At 36.3% G+C, this 19,369-nt stretch overlaps 1 protein-coding gene across 3 annotated transcripts in view; it reads right to left on the reverse strand.

Moving 5' to 3' along the window:
- The window catches only part of wcd (U3 small nucleolar RNA-associated protein 18 homolog wicked), a 195,534-nt gene that overhangs the window by 59,695 nt on the left and 116,470 nt on the right, over positions 1–19,369 (reverse strand). For all 3 annotated transcript variants that reach the window (XM_090395902.1, XM_090395903.1, XM_090395904.1), the window contains exon 11: positions 10,304–10,427. In XM_090395902.1, coding sequence (XP_090252028.1) covers positions 10,304–10,427 — 124 coding nt within the window. The remainder of the gene's footprint in view (positions 1–10,303; positions 10,428–19,369) is intronic.

The raw sequence follows: 19,369 nt of genomic DNA on the forward strand, positions 1-19,369 counted from the left end.
TAGTCTTTATTTGAGTTGTAAGTCAGCAGTTAGAATTGAAGGAAGTACAGGAAGACGGTTTAATGTTAAATCTGCTGTGAGATAAGGATGTACATTATCCCTCTGTTATTCATTATCTATATGGATCACATTATGAAGGAAAGTGGTATTAAATATGATATCAAAATTAGAGATGTTAATGTCAGCTCTTTGCTTTATGCTGATGCTGTTATACTTCTAAATAAATCTGCTACAAGTCAGCAATATTCCCTGATTAATTGAATAACTGTTGTAATAGATATGGTATGAAGGTCAGCAATAAAAAGACAAAGACAATGAAAATAGGCAGAATCATTGAAAATGTCAACTGTGTTGTGAATGGAGAACCTGTGGAACAAGTAAAACATTTCAGCTACTTAGACACGATTTTTACTGAAGATGGTAAATTAAATATAGAAATAGACAACAGAATTAACAAAGCTGGTATGGTAGGAAGTCAAATGAATAAATTCATATGGAATAAGAGAGAAATTAGTCAGAACACTAAATTAGCAGTATACAAGACAGTGTTCAAACCAGTTTTAACTTATGGATCTGAGAGCTGGGTCAGAAGTAAAACACTTGACCAAAGACGAGAGACCGCAGATATGAGAATCCGGGGAAAGATTATAGGCGTGAACAGATGGCATCAATGGCTATATCATATTAAAAACGAGGATATTAGGAAGGAACTTGACATTGTCAGCATCCAGGAATGCATTAGCAAAGCTAATCTCAGGTGGTATGGTCACTTAAACAGAATGGGTGAGGAAAGATCAGCAAAATAAGTGTTCTCTGCTAGGTTGGCAGGAAAATGACCCAGAGGAAGACCAAGATATAGGTGGATTGATACGGTACAAAGTGCCTTAGATGACAGAAATATAAAATCTGATAATGTTGGAGTCTTGACAAGTAACAGACTGATTTGGAGGAAAATTGTAGATAGGAAGTTAGTAATGATGTAATTTTTCATCTAGTACTATCATATGCTGTAACACCCCTTGAGGGTACATGGCAGGAATTTGATGACGAAGATGATGAGTTCACATCTGAGAGCTGCTCAACTTTTATTCGCTTTAGAACTTTCTTACATGTTACTCTTTTCAATATGAAATTCAGTTTTATCCTGCTCAAGACTAAATAATGATGACTTCCAATTTCAAATCCTCTGTGCACTCTGGTGTCCTGCACCAGTGAAAAAACATCACTATCAACAATAACATAGTCAATTAGCATTTTCTTATTTCTTATTTCTCCATGTGAATTTGTGCACATTTTTATGTTGGAACATGGTATTAGTAATAACCAGTCCATGTCCTGAGCAGGAATCCAATAGGTATTTGCCATTATTATTAGCTTTGCTCTTTTCTCCAAATTTTCCCAAAATATTTCTGTATATCTGACAATCATTTCCAACTGTGCTATTTAGATCTTCAACAAGGACCAACTTTTCCTTTATCATTGTGTACGTTGCTTTCTCTAAAAGCCTCAAAAAAATTCCTCCACTTCTAGCTTAGTAGAACCTTCTGTGGGACCAAAGACACAAATAAGTCTCATTGTCCAATTCCCCAATCTGATATTTGCACACATCACTCTACTTGAGACACTGCCTTCCATTCAAGAAGATTAGCCTCGTATTTTGTGTTGAATACTATGGATACCTATTCTTTTCCTTGATTGTTATTGCCTGAATATAACATTTTGTATTTATTGCTCAGAAAGATTTCACCAGTTTTTGTCTTTTTTGTTTCAGTCACCCCTATTATGTCTATCTGGTACTTGCTTAATTCCTCAGCTCCATTTTTTTGCCATTCAGGCTTCTTATGTTGATAGTACCGATCTTTAACTCTGTTGATGTTGAGTTGGGGGTGTGCTTTCAGATTTGTTCCAGTAGCTGACTTTTCGCTGTTTGCCCTGGTACCCTTGCAAAAACAATAGGGGCCTTGTGTAACCGGACGATGCCCCAGCCGGCATGAAATTTTGTCACGTTGTACCATCATTTTGTATATTGGTTTAGTCAATAAGAATACAATTTGGTCGGCTAAATCCCAAATTCCCAGCCCATCCTCACTCATTCAGTATCCAGGTAAAGAAAGACTATTAAATTCTCTTGATTTCTCAATAAGGATCGAGAAAAAAATCTCAAAGTCTGAAATCTGGTACTTCTTCCCTTCATGAATCCAGTCTGTTCTAAAGGGATTATTAATTCTTTATTTGATTACATAGTGAATGATTTTACTTGCATTTGAGATTAATGCTATTCAGTTTTCAAATTTCTTGATGCTTGTTTTTAATGGATTGGTATTATCGTCTTCACCCAATCCACTAGATCAGTTTGTTTCTGATCATTTGACTGCATAATTTCTTCGATCCTTGTTTTACCCATATTCTTTATCAAATCAGTATAAATTCCATCATTACATGCTGCCTTTTCCAGTTTCATATTTTTAATAGCTAGTTCCACCTACTTTCTGAGAACTGGAAGTTCATTTTCCCATGTTTGTGTTAAACATTCATTATCTAATATATGTGAGTTTTTCTAATGAACCTCAGTATCTTTATTAAGGTTCATTACAAAAATTCTCTCTCTCTTTTTTGTGGTATCCATCTTTATCTTATATATTGTAATTTTTTGCCTTGAAATTATTAGAAGGATTTAATTTTTGAAAAGAGAAACTTCATTTCATTACTGTCTACACAGGAATCTTATCTCCTCATATATTTTTATTATATCACACCTCCAGGGAGTCCAAAGACTCATCGAGGAGCAAAGAGCACTCTTTGCCAACCTTCCCTCTCTCTGATTCCATTTTATTGGCCATGCCATTTGAGATTTACTGATGTAAATTTCTTAATCCTCCTCCTCTTCATCATCATCATCAAATTCCTGATGTGTACAGGATATTATGATAGTAACTGTGACTTTTATCATGTAGTACTAACTTTCTATTAACAATTTTCCTCAAAATTAACCTGTTATCATTCATGACATTAATACTATTAGATCTCATATTTCTGTCTTCTAAGGCACATTTTACTTTATCAATTCACCTAGATTGTTGTTATCCTCTGTTTTTTTTTCCTGGCATTCTAGCAAAGAGACCTTTTGGCCAACCTTCCCTCTCTCTGATTCCATTTTAGTAGCCATGCCATTTGAGATTGCATCTGCTAAAAATGTCGAGTTCCTTATTAATATATTCATTTTTAACGTGATAATGACACTGACGTCATCTGTTGAATTCTGTTAAAAAGTTGTATCTATTGTTAAATCAATGTTTTTATATGATTTAATCTTTCTTCTTTTACTTTAATCTTAATTTTTATATCTGGGATTGTTTCCTCTTCAGACACTGGCAAATTTATATTTTGCTGCGCCAGTCAGTATCCTATAGTAGGAAAGATCCTTGCTCAGGGATACAATACTAGAGTCTGAAGATTATCTACACAATATCTTATTTAACTGCCATATAGATTCAGATTATTGCAGTCGTGACCTAAATCTATTATTATATTCTCTCTCTAAATCCTTCCCGCCAAAATAGGTTCTATTTTTATAAGTGGTAATTTGGAATCGTAATCAGGCATGACTCAGGTTCAGTTAAATATGACATGTTTGTTAGAATATCTAAAACACATTACAAACTCATACACATAATTATGCTCAATACTAAATAAACTCAAACTAAGAGATTAACACATTCGAACTAATTAAAACTTGTAAGGCAAGCTAAACACAATAATTACACATTGGGATATAAAGTAAACTATGTTAAGTTAAGCATATTCCTTTCAGTAGTATTACTCATAAGAACAAAGCTAACAACCATTCTAATGTTACTGAGACAATAAATACTACTTTTCTTATTGCATCAAGTTAATCCTATCATATACAAAAACATCTCTTCTAAACAATTCTTCTTACTCACAAACGAGGTTAACTTTCTGATTAGAGACTGTTCACAGAGTTCCTTAGAATAAAGTTCTAAATTTCACAATCATAAACAATCTTCTTTCTTCTAATGAACATTCACACAAAATTAGAGCAATAGCACCTTACCGACTTTTTTTTTCCACGTTGTTCTGCACCACGTGTTTGTCTGGATATTTCTCATCTATTTTGGCTGTCTATAAGGCAACGTAGGGATTACACTATCTTCATTCTTTCTGCCGGAAACGGATTCAAAATCTTTGCGTTTCAGGAACAACTCGATGGGGCTTTTCAGCAACGGCCTGATTCTGCTAGGACTGGAATTTTTATCTTCAGCTTTGCATAGAATCCAGCTTCATTTCTTTATGAATGCTCGCTGCCCGACATCACAGACCCCCCCCCCCCACACACACACAAGCTGGCAGGCTCGGTGGTTCGGAAATTTTTATCACTTTCATTTCTCAAAATTTTCTCTCTTCCGAGTTACGCGATTTCTTTCTTGCTTCCTTGCGGTGTGCGAGAGCATTCCAGTTAAATAAAGTTCAGTGGATGCGCAAGCGCTGTAATCGATGATCACAGCTGTGTTCCTGTTCGTTTCAACTTTCCAATTGTTATCGTGGTTGTTGTGAACATGATAAATTTCTGCTGTTAAATTTTCTCTAAATTTCTTGGCAAATTATGGCTGAAAAACTTCGGCATTGCTACAATATTGCATATGCTAAAGAACAAAACAGGGCTGCAGAGAGGGCATTTCGTCCCCCCCCCCCCCCCACTGAGAAAATGATAAGAACTTGGCAGAATCAGGAAGAGGATCTGAAAAATTTTTTTTTTCCTAAAAAATGTGTACAGAAAAGTGGGTGCGTCTTATACGCTGGCAAATATGGAAATTTGTTTTTTCATCTCTTGGTGTTGTTTATACAGTGAAGCACATGAATAAACAGCACCAAGAAATGAAAAAACAAATTAATTTTTCGAACTTACTAATATTTTGCTGATTTCCTACCCAGCATCATCACAGCACAAAATATACTGTGAAAAGCACTTCACTAAAACATTAGAAACAATTCAGTATGTAACTGACACAGAACTGATGTCTATGGACCAGATAACTGTAAAGTTAATTTGGAGAAGTCATGCTATAGTTCGCCCACCGATTAGAGATCCTTCAACACTTCTGCGAATGTCAGAAAAAGGAGAATCCATTCCGATAATAGGGTAATCAATCTGTCTTCTGGGATGAGTTTGTTTATTATTACAGGTCGGAAAATTTAGCTTTTCTTTTACGAACATTGCTGTTTTTAAAGTGTAATATTTTGCTTGTATAACAGCTGGAAAAATGTACGTAGGGTATTAACAAAATTAAAAAAGGTATAGCATAAAACAAAAATTTAACTAAGTTTATTTTTAAGAAAGTTTTCTATAAAATAAAATTAATTATACAGAAAAACAGAAATTTTTTCAAATGAACTTAGATATTCTAAACTTACAGTTGAGAGAACTGAGACACTTTAATGTCCTAAACCAAATTTATTTTTTCTTTAAGCACAGGAATCAATTTCGGAACAGTTGGCACTCTTTTCTCTACCACGTAAAATTCGTGAATAGTTCTTCTTATAACATCTACTTCAAAATCATTCAAAGCTACAGTTTCGATGGTTTTCTTTCTCGGGCGCTTTTTTTTAGGAGATTTAAATTTTGGCTTACCTTCACCTTTCGATTCCCTACAAATTATTTTAACAGTCGACCCCGATACGCCCGCAATCGCACTTGCACACTTTCTGACTTGAGAAAGGGGAACAAGGAGACAGCCTTCTGATGATTCTTTTTCACAGAATGTCAGCATATTATTCAATATTCTTTTGCAAGAGCTACTGAAACGTTTAACAACAGAACTTGTTGACTGTACTGGATCCATCATACAAATTAATAATAAAAAAATAATGCAAAAAAAGCGACCACAAAAATCAAGCTACTATATACTAGTAGAGCGACAGATAAGAAAGCATGTGATTTCACATGTTGCCGACCAATTCGTATCTCCTTTATTTCTTTCTCCCCTTCAGCACGAATCAACTATTCTTGGTAAAATGTCAAGGAGAGACCTACAAACGGTGGGCATACTGTATCTGGTCTCGTAATGACTGTCTCCCAGATCTTCGCTAGATTAATACAACCATACTTGTTGAGGTTAGGGGAATGCTTCTATAGACTTCCTGATGGCTCATTATCCTTTTCTATTTATAAAAAACCCACACATCAGGAAGGTACTTGCATAAACAATCACACCACCACCACCCATCCCAACAGTAAAGTATCCTCAAAATACTTACTCACCAAGCCAGGGCTATTTGTTCAAATGACATAGCCCTTAAAACTGAGCTCAAAGACCATCATAACATCTTTTTAGCCAATGGCTACAGCCTGTATAAAATAGATAAAATAATACATGCACTTTCTACAACCAATATACAGGATCACAGCAAAACTATTCCAATTCCACATATTAAGGGCAAATCAGAAAAGATAGCTTAAGTTCTCTACAAAAATGATCTCCATTTAAACCACTCGTGCAGCTAGCTACCTTCATCCACTCTCCTAAAGATCAACTTTATCCTCTTGCATATCCTGGAATGTATAAAGTTCCATGCACCTATAGTTTGGCCTTCTTAGAACAGACTGATAGATCAGTTAATATCTGCCTTGAAGAACAGAATAATTACATCCACAATCATCTTTATGGCAATAAAGATGATTGTAGATGTAATGGATGCTTCTTCCATTTAATCCTATTCACATAGGATTGAATGGAAGAAGACTTCAGCTTTACACAGAAGTCACTATAAGTCTGAAAGACTATTTTTAGAATTAGCATCTGCTATGAAGCACCCCCCCCCACTTCAACAAGTATGGCTGCATTAATTTGCGAAAGATCTGGGAAACAATCATTACAAAACCAGATAGCTTGACTTCTCCAAATTATTTAACTTGTTCATAGAGGGCACCTTGTTAGGACATCACTGTGTCAGTTACAAACTGAATATTCTACTTTTCTAAAAAAGTTTCTAATGTTTAAGTAGTGCTTCTGTGCTTAATGCTGGGTAAAAAAAACCAGTGAAATATTAATATGCTTAATAAATTAATTTATTTTTCATCTCTTGGTATTGTTTATACTGCGAAGCACTAATATGTATAATCAACAACATCTAAGCCTTTCAATATGCCCCTTTTTTAAAGATGGGTACTATGAGAGCTTTACTCCAATCCTCTGAATCTCACCCTATGACCAGGCATTTTGAATTTCAATCTTAATCCTCCCTATAAGGAAAAAATTAGATTTAATTTTTTCCTGAGGTTGATCAGATCAAGTGTTTCTCTTGAAAGTCTTATTTTCTTTCTACTTGTTTTTTGATATACAAGTCATGATAATTTAATTTCCGGAACAGCCGCATGGTGTCGCCTGTGTAGTGATTTGGTTGGAGTCATGGGAGTAATCATGTCTATACATCTTTTAACTAATGGGTACATAAACCTCAAACCGATAGAGCCATCTGCTAGTTGGCTATTGCAAAAATAATAGAAATTTATGTGTAAGCTTTGCCGTAAAAAGGTGTGATCGAAATTTGGAGCAGCGTGTTAACATCAAATTTTGTGTGAAAATTGGCAAAACTACTACTGAAGCGTTGGAGCTGTTGAAAGTGGCATGTGTGGATGCTCTGAAAAAGTCAAGTGCCTTTGAGTGGCATAAAAGATTCAAAGGCAGATGAGAAAATGCAAATGACCACACCAGAAGTGGGTAGCCAAAATGAAAAGTGACAGATGCAAATGTGAACAGAGTGCAAGATATGGTACAATCTGACAGATGATTAAGTGTACAATTAATGGCTGATGAATTGCAAATGAATTGAGAAACAGTGGATAATTTTAACTGAAGACTTGAGTATGAGAAGGATTTCTGCGAAGTTTGTGTCTCGAATCTTTCATCATGGCTCTATCGGCTTGAGGTTTACACACGCATTAGTTAAAAGATGTACAGACATGATGTTTTGGGTGATGAAACCTGGTGCTTTCAGCACGACCCCAAAACAAAACACCAGAGCATGCAGTGGAAAATCCCAAGTTTGCCATGTCCGAAAAAAGCACGCATGTCACGTTCGCAGTTCAAGACCATGCTGGTCTGTTTCTTTGATCACAAGGAAATAGTCTACTATGAATTCATTGAACGGGGACAAACGGTCAACCAACAATGCGATTTAGAGGTAGAAAAGATTAAGAGATTCTGTTCGGAGAAAAAGACCCGAATTGTGGATCATCCATCCTGACAATGCGCCAAGCCATAATGTGCTCATTGTGAATAAATTTCTGGCCAAAAAACCAATTACCGAATTAGGCCATCCTACTTATTCACCCAACTTAGCTCCCTGTGATTTATGGCTGTTTCCAAAATTAAAGACTGTGCTAAAAGGACGAAGATTTTCTGACATTGTTGATATCCAGCATAACATGAAAAAGGAACTCAAGAGTATTCCAGATATAGAGTTCCAGGCCTGTTTGCAAAAATGAAAACCTAAACCAGTGTATAAATGCATAGGGGGACTACTTCGGAGACAACAGTAGCCACTAACATATAGTTCTGAACGTAGGATTTTTTTTACAGGTGCATTCCGGGAATTAAACTGTCACACCTCGTACTTATTTGCTATTTTACGAGAATCATCTTGGCATGGTTTCATAACTCATTTGAAGTAGAATTTTTTGTATGTTTTAAGATCTCATGGACTCTTTCTTCACTTTCATTCTTATAAGCTTTGGGGATTCTGTTTACAGTTTGTTCTTTTTCATGGTTTTAAATGGATCCCAATATCAACAATCAGTAGCAGTTGGTGATGTGATCCAAAATCTTCTCCAGAACAAGTGTGAATTTTTTATTACAATAGTTTTACATAATTTCTAATCATTATATACTTTACTTGATTTCTGCATCTTTATCCAGGGAACCTACAGGTGTAAAGTCTTCGCTTATTATTGGAAAAGTGTGTGCATGATTGAAAGTTCATTCTCAATACAAAATTCTATTAGATTTTTGCCTCTCTGATTTCTAGCACCAAGTCCATACCTTCTATACCCTCTTCTGCCATAATTTCTACATCTAATCCTAGCATTTATGTAAGTTAGGAATTTAATTTTGGTTTGATATAAACAATATCTCACTGTAAGTAATTTAAGGAGATAAAATCCCTTATTGTTTTTCAGCCAGTAAGCAAAACTAAGATCAAAAACTACGATCTGAACGTTTCATGCCGACGAACTGTCAGTGTATCCAAGTGTAAGAGACCACTTGGTAGTGCTAAACCACGGCAACTCGTTGCAAAGGTGGAGCAAGATCCCTCACTGTTCTTGATATTTTCTCATTATGTAAAAACACACAGCTCTTAGGAGATGTAGTACTGTTTTACATTATGAGGAGAGGTCACTACCCAGACCGGTTTCAATCTTTTTTGAGGTCTCATCAGTGAGTAGCTAGACCTAGAATATCAGAGTTTAAGTGAAAAGAACTTACATACTTTTGCTATATTATTGCCAGAAAGGTGTGTCATATGAGAAAATATCAAGAACAGTGAGGGATCTTGCTCCACCTTTGCAATGAGTTGCTGTGGTGTGGCACTACCAAGTGGTCTCTCACACTTGGATACGCTGACAGTTCGTCGGCATGAAACGTTCAGATCGTAGTTTTCGATCTTAGTTTCGCTTACTGGCTGAAAAACAATAAGGGATTTTTATCTCCTTAACTTATCAACCTCGCCAGGAGAAAAAAAAAAGCTGTTTTGGCTTTTCATCTTAATATCTCACTGTTTTTTGTTTTTTTTCAAAGTCTTTGTCACACTGTGTCCTGAGCAGTGCCTCAATATATGATTTCTCAGATTACCTCAAAGTATACCTAGTGGCCAGCTGGATTATTTGCTAGTTGACCTGGAATCCTTTAAAAGCATTACCACCATTCAGTTTAGTCCAGTATACTAACAACCACCTTGTCTGCAGAATAATTATTTTAAAACTGCAGCTCAAAAACAAAGAAATGTTGAGATTTCTACGATGTCCAATGCAACTCTGAAATGTCACTTATATTTCATGGCAGAATGAGGAAAATACATAACAAATCTTTGCCTTGAAGTCCAACATGTTTTTTTTGTTAAGAGGCGATGTTACAGCAGGCAATTAAATTCATCTGCCACTTGCACTTACCTTTAAGTAGCTAACTGAAGCTTTACTTGTAAACTTGAGTTATTCAATTAAATTTACTCAAAATCACAATTCGTTTATAAAGTTGCCAAATATGATAATCAAATCCTTGTTACTTACCCTGTTGCAAGATACTGGCCATTGGGAGAGACTGCCAAACATGTTCCACTAACACATCCTTCATCAAAAAATTTATGAAGGCATTTCCTTGATATCATGTCCCATATGTATACTTGTGCAGAGTCTTCATTGTGTGTGTGTGTAGTTGGAGAATAAAGAAAGAATAAAGTATGTCTGCATTAAATGATTTTCTATTACATATTTGAATAAAAAATTTTTCATATATGGAATACAGTTATCAAAACTAATACTGAAACTCAAAATTGCTTTTCTAACAATCTGAAGTAACATTTAAACATAAATGAAATAAACATCAAGATATATATAGATGTTTTTTCAAGTAGAATTTACAGGTGGCAATGTTCTGATTCATGTAAATAAACATTACATTACGCTCAGGTAACAAATTTTACATCCTCTCAATAGAAGAGCATGTCATGAAAAATCATCAATTAATTTTCATTTGACTGTAGCTTCTTGAGTTTCCTTTAGTGCAGTGATGATGATTGGTCAACCAATAATAGACGAGATTTGCTGTTGTTCAAATTATAACAAAGCAAAGCAACTAAATATAAAATGGAAATGTATTATACGTACATAAATATACTTCCTACATTTCTATTGCTGGCTTGCATGTTCTGTAGCATGAAAAATACAAGATTCCAAGCAGAAAAATCTCATCATCTCCACATATGAGACCATCTATTTCACTTTCATTTCAAAAGCCCTCATGCACATTTCACTCAGGCTATACAGTAATCTACCATTTATCTGACCTGCAACACAATCACCTTACTGACGCTTGCATGTCAACCAACTTGTGGTATAACACCACATAATTATACTTCAATTATCCAACCTTTCAATTATCAGAATGGCAAATTGCCTTGATGATGTGGTTGGATAAATGGCATGTATCAGAAATCAAATGGGCCTTTCCAACCAAAAGGTGTGTTGATAATTTTTATCTAATTAAGATCATAATTACTGTTTAATTTATAAACTTTAAATACACTATGTATGCATGCTAATATTTGATTCAAATAATCAAACATCATATATAATTACCTTAGAAGTAATTTAATGGTTAAAATCCTAATCAAATCCAGCAGATAATTGACTCCTATGTTCCAACACGTCAGGATTTTTCAGACCACATGGTCCCAATCCCTTATATTTCTGGTACTTCTGAAGCTATAGATAGAATTTTGAAGAAGTATCACCTTATTCTCACATATTTTCCTATCAACAAAATTTCTCATCTGTTGCCATCTACAAAATACAAACTGCCACTTCTATCATTAACTGACATTTACCAGATACCTTGTGAATGCAATCTGACACTTTGGGCAGACAGGCCATTCTGTGGAAAAAAGAATTAATGAACATCAATATTATACTGCATACATGCAACCTCAAAAGTCTGGTTTGGTACAACCTAGTATTGACACTAAACACAGTATCTGGTGGAATAAAGCTCATCTTCTCCATAGAAGCAGTTTCTGAAGAAAGTTATGAAGGCCTTTGACACTGCCCAAATCTGAATCAGAATGATTGCCTCTCTCTCTCTACCAAAAGTTTCAGAAATTCTCATTTTATGTCATCATCAACTTCCTGCCATATATCCTCAAAGGGGGTGTACAGGATATGACAGTACTACATGAAAAATTTACATCACTACTAACTTCGGAAATCTACAATTTTCCTCCAAATCAATCTGTTACCTGTCAAGGCTCCAATATTATCAGATCTTATATTTCTATCTTCTAAGGCACTTTTTACTGTATCAATCCAGCTATATCTTGGTCTTCCTCTGGGTCTTCTTTCTGCCAACCTGGCAGAAAACATTTCTATTGCTAATCTTTCCTTCCCCATTCTGTTTAAGTGACCATATCACTGAGACTAGCTCTGCTAACATTCCTGGATGCTGACAATGTCAAGTTCTTTCCTAATATCCTCGTTTTTAATACAATATTGAAATTGATGCCATCCTAATCTTTCTCAGGACTCTTATATCTATGGTCTCTAGTCTTTGGTCAAGTGTTTTACTTCTGACCCAGCTCTAAGATCCATCATTATCAAATTCCTGCATGTACCCTCAAGGGATGTACTGGATAAGATAGTACTACATGCAAAATTTACATCATTACTAACGTCCGATCAACAATTTTCCTCGAAATCAGTCTGTTACTTGACAAGACTCCAACATTATCAGATCTTATATTTCTATCGTCTAAGGCACTTTGTAGCGTATCAATCCACCTATATCTTGGTCTTCCTCTGGGTCGTTTTCCTGCCAACCTGGCATAGAACACATGTTTTCCTAATCTTTCCTTGCCCATTCTGTTTAAGTGACCATACCACCTGAGAGTAGCTCTGCTAATGCATTCCTGGATGCCGCCAATGTCAAGTTCTTTCCTAATATCCTCGTTTTTAATCTGATATTGTCATTGATGCCATCTGTTCATGCCTCTAATCCTTCTCAGGACTCTCATATCTGCAGTCTCTAGTCTTTGGTCAAGTGTTTTACTTCTGACCCAGCTCTCAGATCCATAAGTTAAAACTGGTTTGAACACTATCTTGTATAGAGCTAATTTAGTTTTCTGACTAATTTCTCTCTCATTCCATATGAATTCATTCAATTGACTTCCTACCCTACCAGTTTCGTTTATTCTGTTGTCTATTTCCATATTTAATTTACCATCTTCACTAAAAATCGTGTCTAAGTAGCTGAAATATTTTACTTATTTCACAGGTTCTCCGTTCACAACGATCTACCTATTTTATTGTCTTTGCCTTTTTATTATTGACCTTCAAACCATATCTATTACAACAATTATTCAATTTAGTCAAGGAATCTTGTAAACTTGTAGCGGATTTATTTAGAAATATAACATCGTCCGCATAAAGCAAAGAGTTGACATTAACATCTCCAATTCTGATATCATGTTTAATACTACTCTCCTTCATAATGTGATCCATATAGATAATGAATAACAGAGGGGATAATGCACATCCTTGTCTCACACCAGATTTAACATTAAACCATCTTCCTGTACTTCCTTCAATTCTAACTGCTGACTTACACTCAAATAAAGACTAAGTATTGCTTGATATAATGCCCTATTGACACCACATAACTGTAGCATATTGAATAGCTTCTCTCTCTCTCTCTCTCTCTTGGCACCTTGTCATATGCCTTTTCCAGATCGACAAAATTTAAATACAGATCTTTGTTATATTCCCATGCTTTCTCAACTATTTGTTGTAAACTGAAGATCTGATCCTGACAGCCTCTATTTGGCCTGAATCTGGCTTGTTCTTCACCCAGCTTTTTGCCCAAAATTCTCAACCGTTTCTCAAGTATCCTTGCATAGATCTTGCCAGGAATACTCAGTAGGGAAATACCTCTGTAATTTTCACATACAGTTTTATTTCCCTTTTTATATATGGGTACTATGAGAGCTCTACTTCAATCATCGGGAATTTGTCCCTCTATCCAGGCTTTCTGAACTATGTAGTGCAGCCACTGCAAGACTTTTATACCACCATACTTCAGCTTTTCTGGTCAAATATCATTGACTCCTGCTGCCTTTCCACATTTCAAGCCTTTGATGGCTTTTTCTTCTTTAAGTATGGATATGTATCCTGACTTTATGCCTGTTGAGTGATTTTTACCACTGTGCTATCACTGCATTTTTCATTTATCAATTTTCTGAAGTAATTACTCCATACTTCAAGGATATCTTTTTCTCCCATTTTCATGTCAACTCTATCATCTGTAACTCCTTTTACAGCACTCTTTCCTCCATTTCTAAGCTTCTTCAACAACCTCCAGAATAGCTTTCCACCTTCTTGATATTCATTTTCTATGTTTTTGCCGAAGTCCTCCCATGACTTTTGTTTAGCTAGTTTTACAGAGTGTTTAGCTTTCTTACATTTGTCTCTCGTATTTAGTGTTGAATACAATAACTACTACTGCTTTTCTTGCTTGTTATTGCCTGAATATAACATTTTGTATTTATTGCCAGAAAGATCTCACTAGTTTTTGTCTTTTTTGTTTCATTCACCCCTATTATCTCGATCTGGTACTTATCTAATTCCTCAGCTAGCTCCATTTCTTTGCCATTCAGGCTTCTTATGTTGATAGTACCAATCTTTAACCCTGGTGATGTCGAATTGGGGTGTGTTTTCCGATTTGTTCCAGTAGCTGACTTTTCGATGTTCACCCTGGTTCCCTGGCAAAAACAACGGGGAAGGGGGGGCTTTGTTTAACCAGGCGACACCCCGGCCAGCATGAAATTTTGTCATGTTGTACTATCATCCATAAGTTAAAATTGGTTTGAGCACTGTCTTGTATAAAGCAAATTTAGTGTTTTGATTATTTCTCTCTTATTCCATATGAATTTATTCAGTTGACTTTCTACCATATCAGCTGTGTTAATTCTGTTTTCTATTTCCATATTTAATTTACCATCTTCATTAAAAATCATGCCTAAGTAGCTGAAATGTTTCACTTGTTGTATAGGTTCTCCATTCAGAATGCAGTTGATATTTTTATTTTCAATGCTTCTGTCTATTTTCATTGTTTAGTCATTGCTGACCTTCATACTAAATCTATTAAAAATTATTCAATTTAGTCAGGGAATCTTGCAGACTTCTGGCAAATTTATTTAGAAGTATAACATTGTCCACATAAAGCAAAGAGCTGACATTAAAATTTCCAATTTTGATATCAGGTTTAATACCACTTTCCTTCTTATTGTGATCCATATCTGCCCGTCTGGTTGGCCGAGTGGTCAGCGTATCCACTCTCGAGCCAAATGTCTGTGGGTTCGAACCCCACTGTGGGCATGGATGTTTGTGATTGTCTGCGAAAATACCAGTGGTGGTGATGATGGGTGGTAGATGGTGCTGGTGTAAATCATGATGATGTAGTTGCAGTTCGTCACAGTTGGTAGAGACAGAGTAGGTATACTCCATCAATGAGTCTTTGGACTCCCTGGAAGTTTTATGTAATAATAATAATATAGATAACGAATAACAGAGGGGATAATTTTCATCCTTGTCTAACACCATATTTAACATTAAACCATCTTTCTGTACTTCCTTCAATTCTAACTGCTTTCTTTGACTTACAATTCAAATAAAGACTAAGTATTGCTTGATATAATGCCCCATTGACACCATACAACTGTAGTGTTTTGAATAGCTTTTCTCTTGGCACCTTGTCATATGCCTTTTTCAGATCTACAAAACTTAAATACAGATCTTTGTTACAGTGGCGCACTCGGGATTTAATCTTGGGTGGGGGTGGGGGGAGTTGAGTAAACAATTTGAGAATAGACACTACGCATTGCATACGACCTATGACTGAGCATCTGAAGTAATCGCCAATACATGAAACCTGTGCTCTCCTCTAGCCCGACTCAGGCAAACGAAGTAGCGCTCGGTTCACCCGAGCACTACCTCGTTCACCTTGCATTCACAGCAGACATGATTCCCGAGAGCTATAGCATATTCCCACCTTATGTAACCGCTAATTCATAAGTAGTATAGAAATAGAAGACATTGTTTCTCAAGTATACTTGCGTAAATCTTACCAGGAACACTGAGGAGAGAAATACCTCTGTAATTCTCGCATTCAGTTTTATTTCCCTTTTTATATATGGGTACTATGAGAGCTCTGCTCCAATCATCCGGAATTCGTCCCTCTGTCCATACCTTTTGAACTATGCAGTGCAGCCACTGTAAGACTTTTATACCACCATACTTCAGTATTTCTGGTCGAATATCATTTACTCCTACTGCCTTTATTTTTATTTCCCTTTTTATATATGGGTACTATGAGAGCTCTGCTCCAATCATCCGGAATTCGTCCCTCTGTCCATACCTTTTGAACTATGCAGTGCAGCCACTATAAGACTTTTATACCACCATACTTCAGTATTTCTGGTCGAATATCGTTTACTACTGCTGCCTTTCCACATTTAAGGCCTTTGATAGCTTTTTTTTCTATGTCAAATATGGATATGTATTCCTGACTGCATGCCTGTTGAGTGTTTTTTATCACTGTGCTATCACTACTGGTTTACATTTAGCAATTTTTCGAAGTAATTACTCCATACTTCCAGGATATCTTTTACTTCAGTTTTCATGAAGTTATCATCTCTAATTCCTTTTACAGCACTGATTCCTCCATTTGTGAGCTTCTTCAACTATCTCCAGAAAATCTCGCCATCTTCTTGATATTTATTTTCTATGTTCTTACCAAAGTCCTCCCATGACTTTTGTTTAGCTACTTTTATATGGTGTTTAGCTTTCTTACATTTGTCACTGTATTCTCTAATAGCACAAGCTGATTTATTTGCCTAGAACTTTCGATATGCTTTCTTCTTTTCTTTCACTGCTTCTTTAACTTCCTGTGTCCACCATGGAGTTCTGATTTTTCTATCCTTGCAGACAACCTCACCATGCATCTCTAGCTGAATCAATCAATGTTTTCTTCCGGGTTTGCCACTGAATCTCCAAGATTTGGTTTCTGTTCCTGAACGCTTTCATATTTTTTTGAATAATTGAGGTTCAGGCTAAGTGCCGCACTGATATGATCGTCGGCTTGTCGAGAGCTCCTGAAAAGATTAGTAGTATTTTGTGTTATCATTGGCAATTTTACTAGAATTTTTTTACGTAGTATTGTTTGCTTTTTGTTTCTTGGTGTGTCTGTGCAATTTTTGTGTGTTTTCTTTATTTTAATTATTATTTTTAAGATAAGATAGCGTACATATGGCACCAAAAAAAAAAAAAAGGCGACCAGGTCATCATGTTTGTTTAAGAGTTTTGATGTAAATGAATTTATGCAATGTGCTGTCTGTGAGATGTATGCTTTGCAAGCAGTGGGAGTCTGGTTAGATGGTGTTAGTGGAGTTAGTATGTACAGAAAGTGTAAGGAGAATGAGGATCTCAAGCACGTTTTGGGTGGCGAGAGTGATACTGTTAACGATAGTCAGAATGTAGAAAATGGCGGTGTGATAGAGAATTGCGAGGTAGTGCCAGATAGGTGTAAGAGCGTCGTTGAAAGTGTAAATGAAAATGAAAGTAGAAATACAGAACGAATGGATGATTTGATTGATAATGAAAATGGTGAGATAAATGCGAGTAGTGAAATTGCACGTTAGAATAGAGCAATACACAGAGCAAAAAGGCAACTGGACCGTATAGAAAAATGTGTGCTGAACGTACCGACTAATAAACGGCAAAAGTCTGTTACGAAAAATAATAGAATGTTCGTAAACGTCAATAAAATGAAGGAGCGAGTGCTGTATGGGGATTCACTATTAAAAGGTGTGATAGTTGAGAGTTTGATGAAATCGTACCAGCCAGGTGCAAACATAAAGGACATCAGTGAATCTATTCGAGTGCAAAAGCAGAGGGTGAAAGAGATGATAATCTTGGCAGGAACAAACGATTTGAAAGAAGACAAAATGATAATGATAGAGGATGTGAGGGAATTACTTGAGGTAGCAAAAGAGAAGAGCGAGAGAGTTCAGATGGTGAGCATTTTACCGCAATATGAAAGTGAAGTGTTTAGAAGGAGGGCCATAATTGCCAATGACTTTATGCGTGGGTTATGCATGAAGAGTGGTGTGGAATTTGTGGATGTGTGGAGTGAGGTCGATGGGCGAAAGGATTTATATAAGAGGGATGGGTTACATTTGAATGGAGTTGGTGTACGGAGGCTTGAAAAAGTGTTGATGAATGATGTGGAAGTGGATGTACAGACTCAGGGAAATTAGATTTATTAAGGGGGGGAGAATAGATACGCAGACTTTAGGGCGGCAGTTGAGTGTATGAATGAGTATAATATGCTCGAGCAAGTACGAAGGACAACAAATCAGAATGGGATAGTTAGTATAAAGCATCAAAGTAGGGATGGGACTAATGGGCTTTTGCAATTCATGTACACTAATGCCAGGAGTATTAGGAACAAGAAGGAAGAATTTTTGGCCTTGGTTGGCACTTCCAGACCACAGGTTGTTGGCATTAGTGAAACATGGCTGACAGAAGATGATAAAGCCAGTAGGATTGAATGCAACAGGTATAGCATGTTCAGGAGTGACAGGGAGAATAAAAAGGGGGAAGGAGTGTTATTGATGATAGCTGATGAGTTGCAGCCAAGGAGTATAGAAGTTGAACTGCAGGATAGAGAAAAGAGCACATTTGAGGCTGTTTGGTGTGAGATAGAATCTAGCAGAACAAAATATACAATTGGGTGCTGCTATAGAGATTGATGGAATAGATGGTGGGGATAGTATGCATAGGCAAACAGAAGAATGAGTGGAAGGAGGGTAATTATTATGGGTGATTTCAATTATGGTAACATTGACTAGAAAGAGGAGAGGGCACATAGGAGGAAGAAATTGGATTTTATGTGGTTATTAAGGGACAACTATCTGTGACAGCACGTAGTGGAAAATACCAGGGGGCAGAGAGTGCTTGACCTAGTAATTGCAATTGAGAATGTGGCTGTAATGAACATGACCATGTTGCCACCAATTGGTGAGAGTGACCATAAGGTCATGACTTGGGAGGTGGCTAAAGGAGTGGAATTTACAACTAAGACAGGGTACATGTGGAATTACCGTGCTGGTAAGTATGACAAGCTTAGGAGTGTGCTTGGCTCAGTGCCATGGCATGTAAAACTGCAAGGGCTGGATGTTGATAGTGCATGGGAGGTGGTTAAGAAGTGTTTGCAGGAGGCAATGGTTGACTGTATACCAAGAGTCCGAATAATAAATCAAGTAGGGGTTAAATGGATGAATAACACCACTAAGCTTGAGCTGCAAAAAAAGAAACAATTGTGGAGGGAATTTAAGGAGAAAGGTGACCAGCAGGCGCAGGAACAGTATAAAGCTCAGGGCAGGATGGTAACAAGGGTAGTAAGAAAAGCAAAAGCAGATTGCAAAAGAAAATTGGCCATGCAGGCTAAAGAGAATCCCAAACAGTTTTTTCAATATATTGCAAGTAAAAGGAAAAATGATCATGGCAGAATGATCTTAAAAAATGCTG

This window comes from Typopeltis vanoorti, chromosome 7, assembly GCF_054136105.1.
Source record: "Typopeltis vanoorti isolate ZY-2024b chromosome 7, IOZ_Tvanoo_1.0, whole genome shotgun sequence".
In the NCBI taxonomy this organism is placed as follows: Eukaryota; Metazoa; Arthropoda; class Arachnida; order Uropygi; family Thelyphonidae; genus Typopeltis; species Typopeltis vanoorti.